The sequence below is a fragment of the Dendropsophus ebraccatus genome, chromosome 8, assembly GCF_027789765.1.
Source record: "Dendropsophus ebraccatus isolate aDenEbr1 chromosome 8, aDenEbr1.pat, whole genome shotgun sequence".
NCBI lineage: Eukaryota > Metazoa > Chordata > Amphibia > Anura > Hylidae > Dendropsophus > Dendropsophus ebraccatus.
The window spans coordinates 74,721,217-74,734,285 of record NC_091461.1 but is presented as its reverse complement, the minus strand read 5'-3'; the positions used below and the strand labels follow the sequence as shown (position 1 = coordinate 74,734,285).

General features: G+C 46.3%; 1 protein-coding gene across 1 annotated transcript in view; it reads right to left on the bottom strand.

Moving 5' to 3' along the window:
- The window catches only part of PARG (poly(ADP-ribose) glycohydrolase), a 110,152-nt gene that overhangs the window by 42,598 nt on the left and 54,485 nt on the right, over positions 1-13,069 (bottom strand). The window contains exon 9 of the mRNA XM_069980679.1: positions 12,367-12,521. Within this exon, the coding sequence (XP_069836780.1) occupies positions 12,367-12,521 (155 nt within the window). The remainder of the gene's footprint in view (positions 1-12,366; positions 12,522-13,069) is intronic.

Sequence of the window (13,069 nt, the reverse complement as noted above, 5' to 3'; positions counted from 1 at the left end):
AAAGTTTCTGAGCGCCAGGTGCGTTTGCAGTGCCCCTGTAGTGTCAGCAGAATAGAATCCCCCCAAAAGTCACCCCATTTTCGAAAGTACACCCCTCAAAGAATTCATCTTGGGGTAGGATGAGCATTTTGACCCCACATGCATTAGAGGAAAGTATTTAAAATTAGACAGTAAAAATGAAAAACTCGAATTTTTCCAATATTATGTTCGTTTAGTTTAAAATTTCTCAATTTCACAAGGAACATGAGAGAATCCGCACCCCAAAATTTGTAACGCAGGTTCTCCTGAGTACAACGGTACCCCATATGTGGGCGTAAACCACTGTGTGGGCACACAGCGGGGCTCAGAAGGGAAGGAGCGCCAATTAGCATTTTCAGTTCAGATTTTGCTGAAGAAGTTTCTGAGCGCCAGGTGCGTTTGCAGTGCCCCTGTAGTGTCCGTAGAAGAGAACCCCCCCAAAAGTCACCCCATTTTGGAAAGTACACCCCACAAAGAATTCATCTTGGGGTGTGGTGACCATTTTGACCCCACAGGTATTGGAGTAAAGTATTTAAAATTAGACAGTAAAAATGAAAAACTCGAATTTTTCCAATAATATGTTTGTTTAGTTTGAAATTTCTCAATTTCACGAGGAACAGGAGAGAAGCTGCATGCCAAAATCTGTAACGCAGGTTCTCCTGAGTAGAACGGTACTGCATACGTGGGCATAAACCACTGTATGGGCACCCAGCCAGGCTCAGAAGGGAAGGAGCGCCAATTAGCATTTTCAGTGCAGATTTTTCCGAAGAAGTTTCTGAGCGCCAGGTGCGTTTGCAGAGCCCCTGTAGTGTCAGCAGAAGAGAACCCCCCCCAAAAGTCACCCCATTTAGGAAAGTTCACCCTTCAAAGAATTCATCTTGGGGTGCAGTGAGCGGTTTGACCCCACAGGTATTAGAGGAAAGTATTCAAAATAAGACAGTAAAAATGAAAAACTCGAATTTTTCCAATATATGTTCGTTTAGTTTAAAATTTCTCAATTTCACGAGGAATGGGAGAAAAAACGTACCCCAAAATCTGTAACGCAGCTTCTTCTGAGTAGAACGGTACCCCATATGTGGGCATAAACCACTGTATGGGCACACAGCAGGGCTCAGAAGGAAGGGAGCGCCAATTTTCTGGAGCAAAACCGCAGCTAGTAATGGTTATTAGAATAGCGCAGTTACTAAAATACAATAAAAAAATGAGATTACAGGTAATGTGGGGGGGTTACGGGTAATGTGGGGTGGTTACGGGTAATGTGGGGTGGTTATGGGCAACCTGCGGTGGTTACGGGCAACGTGGGGTGGTAACGGGCAACGTGGGGTGGTAACGGGCAACGTGGGGTGGTAACGGGCAATGTGGGGTGGTTACGGATAAACTGAAGTGCTTATAGGTAATCAGGGGTGGGTACATGTAATTTTGGGTGGTTACGGCAATCTGGTGTGGTTACGGGCAATCTGGAGGGGGTCACTGGCAATGTGTGTGAGTTAGAGGCAACGTGCAGTGGTTAAAGGCAATGTGCGGTGGTTACGTGCAATATGGGGGTTTACGGGCAATCGGGGCTGATTACGGACCATCTGGTGGGGGGCCACTAGCAATTTGGGGTGGTTACAGGCAACGTGCGGTGGTCATGGGCAACGTGAGGTGGTTAGAGGCAACGTGTGGTGGTTGTGGGCAACGTGCGGTGGTTGTGGGCAACGTGCGGTGGTTATGGGCAACGTGCGGTGGTTAGTGGCAACGTGCGGTGGTTAGTGGCAACGTGCGGTGGTTAGTGGCAACGTGCGGTGGTTATGGGCAACGTGCGGTGGTTATGGGCAACCTGCAGTGGTTACGGGCAACCTGGGGCGGATATGGGCAACCTGCGGTGGTTACGGGTAATTTGGGGGGGTTAGGGGTAATCTGGGAGTAAACTGCAATTATTACTATAATAAAAAGTGTGTGTTTTATTTTTTTGAATGTTTTTCACTTTTTGTACTTTATACATTAATTTTCACTGTATTACTATGATTACTGTGATATTTTCTATCACAGTAATCATAGTTCAGTGACAGAGACCAAATTGGTCTCTGTCACTTTAAATTTTCCGACATAACTGATTCTGGAGCGCATGCGCACTTTAGAATCAGCCTGGACGTCGAGGAGGACGGACCTCCCTGGATCAGGTAATGTATGTGGGGTAGGGGGGGTGACTGGGGGACGGGGGTGACTGGGGGGGGTGGGGGGCGACTTGGGGGGGGGGGGGCACGGTGACACTTTTTATCCCCTGTCACCAATGATTTATGGTGACGGGAATAAAAAGGGCTGATCAGCACTGGTAACAGGTATATACCGCCGATCGCCTGCTCCGGGACCACACGGGGGGGGACCATCGTTTGTTCGCAGGGATGGGGGCGGCCATCTTGGATCTGATGGCCGCCCGGGTAGGGTGATCTGGGGTCTGATCTGGGGTCTGAGGGGACCTTTTTCATCTCCCCCCACCGTGGATTCACGGTGGGGGGAGATGAAAGCTATCGGCGGCGCCGGTAGTGCCCGGTACCGGCAGATCGCCGCTAAAACGGTAGTAGCGGCGATCCGACGGTATCGGGGGACAAGGGGAGGGGGCCGGGGGACACATATTGAGTAGCGGTGGGGGGAAGCAGCGTTCTGCAGCCTCCCCCCGCCGCCCGATCGGCGGGGGACACTGAATCTCCCCATAGACGCTGCGGTAGCATTGACCGCGGCGTTTATGGGGTTAACTGCCTGGGGGGAGCGCGGCTCCCCTCCGGGCAATGGCAGCAGGAGGATGCTGTGTCACACAGCCTCCTCCTGCTGCCCGATCACCGTCAGGGACAGCGGGGGGAGGCAGGGAAACCATGACGTTTGGGAAACGTCATGTTGCGGGAACTACCAGCTTTACATGACGTTTCCCAAACGTCATTTTGCGGCAAGGGGTTACAGGGACATATTTCGCTCTTAAAGGGACCCAGGTAGCTCTTAAATGGACCTATTTCGCTCTAAAAGGGACCCAGGTCAATCTTAAAAGGACCCATTTTGCTCTTAAAAGGGACATATTTCACTCTTAAAGGAACCCAGGTAGCTCTTAAATGGACCTATTTCGCTCTTAAATGGACCTATTTCGCTCTTAAAGGGACCCTGGTCGCTCTTACAGGGACCCTAGTCGCTCTTAAAGGAATCCAGGTCGCTCTAGCAACATGGGTCTCTTTAAGAGCGGCATGGGTCCCATACCTTTTGGAGTGATTTGGGTCCCTTTAAAAGCAACATGCGTCCCGTCCGTTTAAGAGCGACTTGGATCCCTTTAAGAGCTACATGGGACCCTTTAAGAGCGCGACTTGGGTCCCGTCCCTTTAAGAGCGACTTGGGTCCCTTTAAGAGCGACTTGGGTCCCTTTAAGTGCGATCCGGGTACTTATAATGGTAAAGATCATTGCTCGGTTACCATAACAATCTTACTCATGTCAGTGAGACTAAATCGTTAAGGACCTACCATATATTACATCTTCTATTGGCCAATAGTGGACATGTGACTGTGGATGGTGTGATACATTGCCTGACGAGACCTTAGAGTTCCTATTGGCTGCTATATTTGAGCTATTTGCATATGTGCTGTGACTGGCTGTTAGCGGTTAGAGTGTGGCCATTATTTGCAATGGGCCATTATTTTCTATGGGAAATTTGGGGTCTTTAAACGTTAATTTCTTAAAAACGACAAATCCGATCGAAATGAAAAAGATAGCACACCCCACACCGCCGAGGGCTTCAAACCCGGTTTGAACGGAGTCTGTGTGCAAATCGGTTCGGGCTGTATTACGCGCAGAAAAATGGCTGGAAGAAGAAGAATAAACAGAATAAACAGAAGAAGAAGAAGAATACGGATTACAATATAATTGCCCTCAGTTTATATACCACCTGTATGATAAACAAGTGTCTCTCTCCTTGCGTGAGCGCAGAAAGGACTGATTTTTAGCAGAGAAAAGATCAAATATTGGCACAAAGGGAACATGGGCCGCAGTTTAGCTATATGTATTATGTTGATTTATACACAGAAAAATGTAAAATAAAATAAAATAAAAACCTACAAGAACTGCTTGTGATCACAACCCCTGTTTCTTTCTTTAAAAAATGTTTTCCCAACAGTGCCTTTTTAATTAAAGCTTCCTCTTGAGATATCAAATGTTTCCTGTGGGCTAATAGATTAAAGACGATTGTATGGAATACCCAGCAGCCAACCTCTTCAAAGCGACTCTGTACCCACTTTGTGCCCCCACCCCAACTACTTACACCATTTTTTAGCTGATGAGAAGTTCTTTTTGCTGGTATGTTTATTGATGCTGGTGTCACTTTCCAGAGGCTGAAATTCATACTTTATTCGGGTTGTAGCCGTGCCAAAGAGGCATGGCCTAGAGCGATCGTGCCCTAGGCCAGCACTGCTTGTGTGGTGTGGTTGTCCATTTCCCCCTGCCTCCCGTTTCACCCCCTGTCTGGCCGCACAGTATTAGCAGTCATTGCGCATGCACCGCCTCCTGACCCCCCCACTGCCGCTGCAATGACGCGCCACCTCTCTGGTGTGTCCTCACAACGCCGGCCCCGCCCCATGTTTGTGACGCACCTGGCCTTTCCCCGCCTCTCCTGACCCCCCCCCCCCCCCAACCCCCCGGATACCATTGTGCCGCCCGCTCCCTGAATCAGTTGGTCCTTTTCTCCACACATGCGCCGTTGCGCTCCGATCCTGCGCACGCAAGGAGATGTGTGGCACATGTGTGGAGAAGAGTGCCAGCTGATTCAGGGAGCGGGCGGCATAATGGTATGCGGGGGGGAGGGTGGGGGTGTTGGACAGGCTGGAGAGGCGGGGAAAGACTGGGCGCGTCACAAACATGGGGCGGGGTTGTGATGGGGGGGATTTTTAGGAGGCAGCGCAATGACTGCTTATACTGTGCGGGCGGACAGAGGGCGGATCGGGAGGCAGGGGGAGACGGCCAACCACACCACACTAGGCCACGACTCTTTGGCACGGCTACAGCCCGAATAAAGTATGAATTTCGGCCTCTGGAAAACGACACCAGCATGGATAAACATACCAGAAAGGCAAAAAGAACTTCTCATCAGCTAAAAGAAGCTTGGGGGGGGGGGGTGTCACAAAGTGGGTACAGAGTCGCTTTAAGCAAACAATTTGTATAGTTTGGTTAAGGATGCAGCTAGGAGTAACAAATGAAACAATTTCTTATAAAAACAGCCCCACACCTGCCCCAAGGTTGTGCGCGGTACATCTCCACTCCGTTAACCTGAATGGTACTGAGCTACAACATTATATACTAACTGATGAAAAGAGTGGCACAGTTTCTGGGAGAAAGCAGCTGTTTTTTTTCTAATGCTGGATAACCTCTTTAACTACAATAAAACATAATTGTCAAACATTTCCCATAGACACTTTTTTCCCCAACAGGTTTTAAGATGGCCCTTAGTCAGGGGTACAAAACCTACTGTTAGTGCAATTCTGAAAATCAATGAACAGAAAAGTGGCAACAAAAACATTTCTTCACCCTTACCCCTTCAATACCAAGCTCTTATACAGACACCCATGTACAAGAATAAAGCCAGGAGAGGCATCTGCTTCAGGGGAATCATAACTAAAAATATTCACAAAATGTGAATTTCTTCATTTATGGGATGTCGTTGAATAAATGGAGCCGCAAGGTGATGCTTCTTTCCAAATGAAGTCATTGACAAATTACTTGTAGGAAAGATTTTTCCTCCAGCCAGTCAGATCTCTTTTATATTTATTTCTCTCTTCTTGTAAGAGGTTCTGTCAAGCTGCCACGTAACCTTGCTACAATTAAACAGGGAGACAGATGCAGGCATCCCGACTGCCAGCCAAGGGAGGGACTGTTTATCTTCTGCCTTCCCGGCAAATCGATGTTAATCAAATCCGAGATCTTTTAATAGATATTTAGCCATGCAGAATACAGGAGTGCAGACAGAACAAAAGGTCACAGATCCCCAACATTAGAAGCTGTAACATTTAACTCAATGAGGGAAGACGTTGAAACAAGACTATCTGGATTCTGATAGTAGACTAAACCTTCACCTGGCAGAAACTCGGCATCAAGAGAGAAAAAAAAAAGGAATATGCTAAGCTATGGGAGGCAGCCATGAACCAAGTCTCCTTCCTAACAGTACTTTTCTGTGCTGAGATGGGGGGGGGGACCCATTACACAAACCTCTAAAAGTACCAGGTAAAGGATACTTTACTATATGTCAGAAGAACCTATAAAAGGTGACATGACATACCATCTAAATGGCAAGCTGAGGAACCATATATGAAAATGGCACTGTTCAGAGACCTGACAGGTTTCCATACCAAAACGTTCACAATGACACATGAAAGAAGTAACCAAGTATACACATAATGAGAGAATACAGTTGAAATTGGCTATTGATAAACTCTACTTCAATTACATCCATATCAATATGTGTTTTTAACTTAAAGGGGTTGGCCACTTTATAGTAAAATTGCTCAGTGTACAGTATTAGTAAGTGTACTCACTGCCCTTACTGACAGCAGCTCCCTGTGTACCTCATAGAGCCCATATCAGACTCCCCTCATCCAGGCTGTGCTGTCCTGCTCTGTGGTGTTTTGGTCCATAAGATGGCTGACATGGAGGAGCATGTGACTAGGCCCCGCCCCCCAGTGTCCACCACTAAGCCTGTATATGTCTATGGAGGACACAGTGGACAGGGCATGGTCACATGCTCCTCCATGTCAGCCATTTTATGGACTGAAACAAAACAGAGCAGGGCAGCCCAGCCTGGTGAAGAGGAGTCTGATTTTAGCTCTATGAGGTAAACAGGGACCTGCTGTCAGTATATACAGTGAGTACACCTACTAATTCTTTGTACTGACCTATTTTACTATAAAGTGGCCAACCCCTTTAAATTCCCTACAGGAAGGGATCTAACAAAGGTGGGATGTCTTTATCCACATACAGTATGAAGATGCAAACCTAAAGAAAAATAAATTGCTGCATCTTACATCCATGGCTGACACTAATGCCTCTTGGCTACATTTAAAAACAAACGCCTGAATGTTGGTATATAACTTTATCAAACCATATTGCATAATGTGCCACATGAAGATCTTCTGGCCCACATGAGTCCCTACACTAAACCAACACTGTGTCAGTCAGTGACCGCCAACCCCGCAAAGCAAGCGTCAACAGGGGATGGGGGGCCTCAGAATAGCGCTGCAACCCCAATGTTACAGGACCAAACTCACTGGGCCCCCCTCCAAACCCTGCAGGTGCGGCTGGCAGAGAAGGAGCCCGGCCCTGCTTGCTTTGCGTTTGCTGACTGGTACAGTGTCATTCAGTGTAGGGACTTGTGGATTAGAAGACCTGCACGTGGTACATGAGGCAATATGGTTTGATCAAATTATATGCTAACTTGTGATGTTGGTTTATAATGCAGCTGAACAAGCTTTCATATCAACCATGGGTGCCATGTGCAGCCATTTCTGTCTTCCAGGCTTTTGCATTTAGTAAGAGAAAATAAGAGAGAAGAGAGAAATAAGGCTGCATTTACACCACGTCTGTGCCTTCTGAGAAACGGATACGCTGTCAACATTGTGTGCCGACCTACCTATGCAAAGACTGGCACAGAGCCCATTCACTTCTATGGTCCGAGCCTAATCAGCTTATGCTAACCTGTCCAGGCTCCCCATGCGTCATGTTGCCTTTTTCCGCTCACCAGAGACTGCTTTAGTAACAGCTGCGAAGTGACAGGCCGCTCAGCCAATCACTGTCTTGGCCAGTGATTGGCTAAATGGCCTGTCACTTTAAATATGGCTTCAGAAGCTTCAGCTGAGGCGAGCAGGGAAAATGCAGCAGGACTGCCAGTGTAAAGCAAGGGCTGCACATACATTGTTAGGGTAGCTTCACACGTACCGTATCGCTGCGTATTTAACGGTGCGTTTTTGGTGTGATTTTTACATGCGAGTTTTGATTTTCACATGAAAATCGTGAAAATCAAAACTCGCATGTAAAAATCGCACCAAACACGCAGCGTTAAAAACGCAGCGTTAAATACACAGCGATACGGTACGTGTGAAGGCACCCTTAATGATGACCATACAGTCGTTGCCGCACAACTCACAAACCATGTAATAGGCTCTGTAAGTGAGTGCCGATCTAGCACATTGGCACTTGCTTACAATGATAACCGGGCCGTGTAATACCACCCTAAGGCTTTTGTGGAAATTCCCTAGAAGAGCAAAAGCTTCCAGTTTTCAATATTTGTAGAGCTAAACCAAGATGGAAACAGTCACTTTAAAACTTTTGACATGCCTGTGTGAAACATTTTAAAGTTGGTTAATGAAGGGGTATCCCTAAGTGCAATAATGGCATATCAACTGTCTCCCCTATCACAAAAATTGGGTACCATGCTAAAGGTCCTATTACACAGTCTAATCTGGAGGAGCGCTCACTGGCTCCTCAGTCACCGCTTGCTGCCGCTATTACACACTGCAGGAGGGGCTCCACGGAGGAACCCATAGGAGATAACGGTGGTCTGCTGGCACCACCCCTATTACACTGAGCGACGGCCAAAAGGCCGTCGTTATCGTTGTTGTATTTTTCAACATGTTGAAAGACAAGGATCATGGCCTTTTAACCATAACAGCCAATAATTGGCCAAATACGGCCGGTAATCGTTCGGTGTATTAGAGCCTTAAGATTCTGATCTTATACCATAAATACTAAAGATAGAATTACTTCTTTAAAGGGGTTGTCCGGCGATAAAAAATTATTCACAGAATAACACACATTACAAAGTTATACAACTTTGTAATGTATGTTATGTCTGTGAATGGCCCCCTTCCCCGTGTCCCACCACCCCCACCCGTGTACCCGGAAGTGTGGTGCGCTATACATTACCTGTCACGTGCCGACCACGGCCTCCGATCCTCAGCAGTGACGTCTTCTTCGGGAGGCCGGCGGATCTTCCCGAGTGCCGGCCGCCCTCTGCAGCGTCATCCGAAGCTCAGCCGCGATTGGCTGAGCATAACTGTGCTCAGCCTATCGCGGCTGAGCTTCGGATGACGCTGCAGAGGGCGGCCGGCACTCGGGAAGATCCGCCGGTCTCCCGAAGAAGACGTCACTGCTGAGGATCGGAGACCGTGGACGACACGAGATGCGGTGAGTATAATGCACCACACTTCCGGGTCTAGCGTGGGTGGGGGGAAACACGGGGAAGGGGGCCATTCACAGACATAACATACATTACAAAGTTGTATAACTTTGTAATGTGTGTTATTCTGTGAATAATTTTTTTTCGCCGGACAACCCCTTTAAAGCCTGAATTAAAGAGCATGTCGCACAGATAAGAAAATATGCCCCAAAACACTAAATTCTTTCTATAATTTTCTAGCTTTCCCTCATTATTATCCAGATTTCAGGGATTTACAGCGTTATTCTAAGGAATATTACTCTCTGCAGCTTGAGCCACGCCTCCTATAAATCACTCTGACATTTTATTACTAAGTAAAGCATTGAAGCGGCTCTGGTATTGTAGGTGTGGTGCACTAAAATCTATAAGTTGATTACATTCCTAATGTCCTATACCTAAAATCAACACAATGACATTATTTCTTAGTGCTGGTGTGAATAAAAAACTAACAAACAGCATATGAATAAATGTTTGTACGTAGGAACCACTGTAAATTTTCTGCTACAACATATATAGCACTACCAACGCTTTAAGAGAGAGAGGAAGGCATATGTTATATATTGTACCTTAATGATGTTGTTGTTTTTTTTTTCCAAACACGGCTGAAAGTGTGGCCAATATGCGGCAATTAAAGACATTGGACAGAAAACAAAATGTCCAAATCATGACAGATCAGCCACAACAAGCCTGTCTTCCTAAAATGCTTAAGGGTACAAACCCACACACCGTATACGCAGCAGATATGCAGCAAAAACGCACCAGATTTGAAGCAGATTTGGTGGTGCAGATTTGATGCTGTGTTCAGTTATTTAGATCTAATCTGCTGTGTATTTGTTGCGTATTTGCTGCGTATCGCAGCAGTAAATAAGCTGCGTATATGGTGTGTGGGTTTGTACCCTCAAGAGGTACTCTGGCGCTGATTAAATAAAAAACAAAAACAAAAACAAATCAATCAATCATAAACATAGTTTTTTACCATCCATCTGGAGTCTGTCTCCGTTTAAATTTCCAGCTGTTTGCAGGTCCCTGAAACTCCAGTTGGTGGCTTCTTTTTTTCTTTACTTCCTGGTTTGGGCTTTCCCATGATGCCCTTTGTCTCCTGTGATGTCTAACTGACTCTGTAGAACTGTTAGATGGCTTACATCTTGTTCCGCCAATCAGAGCAGAGCAACCTGAAGGGAGGCTGGCTTAACAGGGCTTAGACCCGCCTTCCTCTTGATGATGTCATTGTCACAAAATGGCTGCCACAGAGCAGCCTGGGGTCAACAGTCATTAGGTAAGAATGAGTTTACTTCCTGGTGGGGTATTGAGGGGGGAAAAGATAGGAAAGAGGGGCAGATAGGTGATTGAAGCATATTACAAAGTTATATAACTTTGTAATGTGTTTCAATAGCGTTTTGCTGGAGTATCGCTTTAACACACCTTGACCCAGCTGACCCCTGTTGCTATTAAGGGCTAACTTTAAAACCTTTTTATACAGATAACTTCACCTCCTGTTACAAACATAGGGGGAGATTTATCAAACATGGTGTAAAGTGAAACTGGCTCAGTTGCCCCTAGCAAACAATCAGATTACATCTTTCATTCCTTACAGACTCTTTGGAAAATTAAAGGTGGAATCTCATTGGTTGCTCATTGGTTATTTGATAAATACCCCCATAGTTCATAAACAAAAAACTAATATGTACTCATGACTCACTTACTCCTTGCATATTTTTTGATTAGTTTACTTGGGCACCATAGTAGATAAATTGTTACTGTAATTTAGGAAGCAAGTAGTTTATTCCAGTCTCTTTATTGCAGCAGACAGAGTCTTCAGAACCACCTTTCTAAGTAATCTGTTCCCTACAGCGTGGAGAGAGAAGCACTTACAGCAACTCTGTACCCACAATCTGGCCATTGTTCTAGTAGGCATTCCTAATGATGAAGAGGGCGGGGAGAAGGGATGGAGGGGTGTCGCAATCAAGTTCATGGGTACTCTAGGCCACACCAATTTGACACAGGGCTGCAAGTATAAAAGTTGTTTTTTAGGACAATAACTGCAGCACCTGGTGATGCAGTTATTGTCCTAAAAAAACAACAAGATAGAACAGATCTTGGAATAAAAGCAGCTATCTAAAGGTACAAGCGCTTTGGGGGGGGGGGGGGGGGGGGTCAGATTGTGGATACAGAGTTGCTTTATCTAGGTACTTCTACACCCTTGATTGGTCAGGATCTTAGCACCCAGACCCCCAAAGTTGACACATTAACACTTTAAGGGTAGATTTTACATTGCGATTTGCAGTGAAATCCGATGCGGATCCTGGTATATTGAAGTGCTATGGGGCACATACCCGCAGCTGAATTTTTATTCCGCTGCAGAGATGTGACTCCGCCCCTTTAACCGCTGCCCGCCCTCCCCACCCCACAGCATACATTACCTACTCGGCCCACAGCTGTGTGAAGCTCCAGGCTCCCCTCGCTCCTCATCAGCCAATCAGCGCACGGCAGCACTGATTGGGTGATGAGGAGCAAGGGGAGCCAGGAGCCTCACACACAGCCACGGCGCCGAGCAGGTAATGTATGCTCCAGGAGGCGGGCAGCCTTGGAGCATACATCACCTGCTCCAGGCTCCTGCTTGCTTCGAAGCCTCCTGGCATCTCCCGGCGGTCAGCCAATTAGTGCGCTGCGGCAGGGCAGGAGCCTGGAGCAGGTGATGTATGCTCCGGGCCATGGCTGCGGGGGTTAAAGGGGGCGGGTTACATATCTGCAGTGGAATGAAAATTCTGCCGCGGATATGTAACCCATAGACCTTCACACTACATGGATCTGCAGTGGATTTCACTGCAAACCCGCAGCCTAAAATCCGCTGCGGATCCGTTACGTGTGAAGCTACCCTCAGGCTTCCATACACAGAGAAAATTCTGCTGAACCCTGCAATACAACTTGACTGTCTAGTGTGAATGAGCGAATCCTGAATAAAAAAGGCATGCTGAATTTCAAGGCCCAAAGCTTTTGTATTCCCTAGAGATAAGCTTTTTCTCTTTGGTGAAGCTACGGCAAAATTCCAATGTGTAACATGTGGATCTCTGAATTTTTTTACTCATACACATGGAACTGGATATACATTGCAATTTAGTAAGAACAGCTCTACCTGTTGAAATTGATGTCTGGGTAGGTGGAGTACTCGGACTTTCTGGCATTTCTTCGTGGGAAGGTGCAGAAGAAAGCGTTGGCTAGCAGACAAGATATCTGTTCCTGTGACATGGTGATTGAGTGATTCATTCTCTTCTTCAGCAATGGAATCGGCTGCATTGAAAACAAGAGGGGGTAGGTTGGCCATAATGAATTTAACAATGTGGAATAACATGAGCAGGTTATTGAATTGACCAAATTAAAGCAAGAGTAATTTGATATTTTTAGCTGGTCCTTAAATCAACAGCACCATTAAACTGGAGTCATTTATCCTCACTGACTGGTTAAAGGGGCTTGGCCTGACACACTGCAGATATACAATCAATAAAAATAATAGAGGGCCTTGAAATTATAGATCAGATTGGAAAATCAAGACCGAAGCTATAAACCTCAAATCATATGAGAAGAAACCAATCACAATTACCTCCGATTCCTCTTTAGGACACAGTAAATATTTTCTTATGTGATGCTGAATTGATACCTTCGGCTATGTTCTCATACAGTAAATCAAGCCATAAATGGCGGGGGGGAAATAACACAAAAAAAAACCTGATGAATAAAAAAAAAACAGCCTCATGCTAACATCTGTAATATGGAGTAGAGGCACAGCCTTAAGGTATGCGCACATACCCTAAACTGTTGTCCTAATGGTATATGTTTAT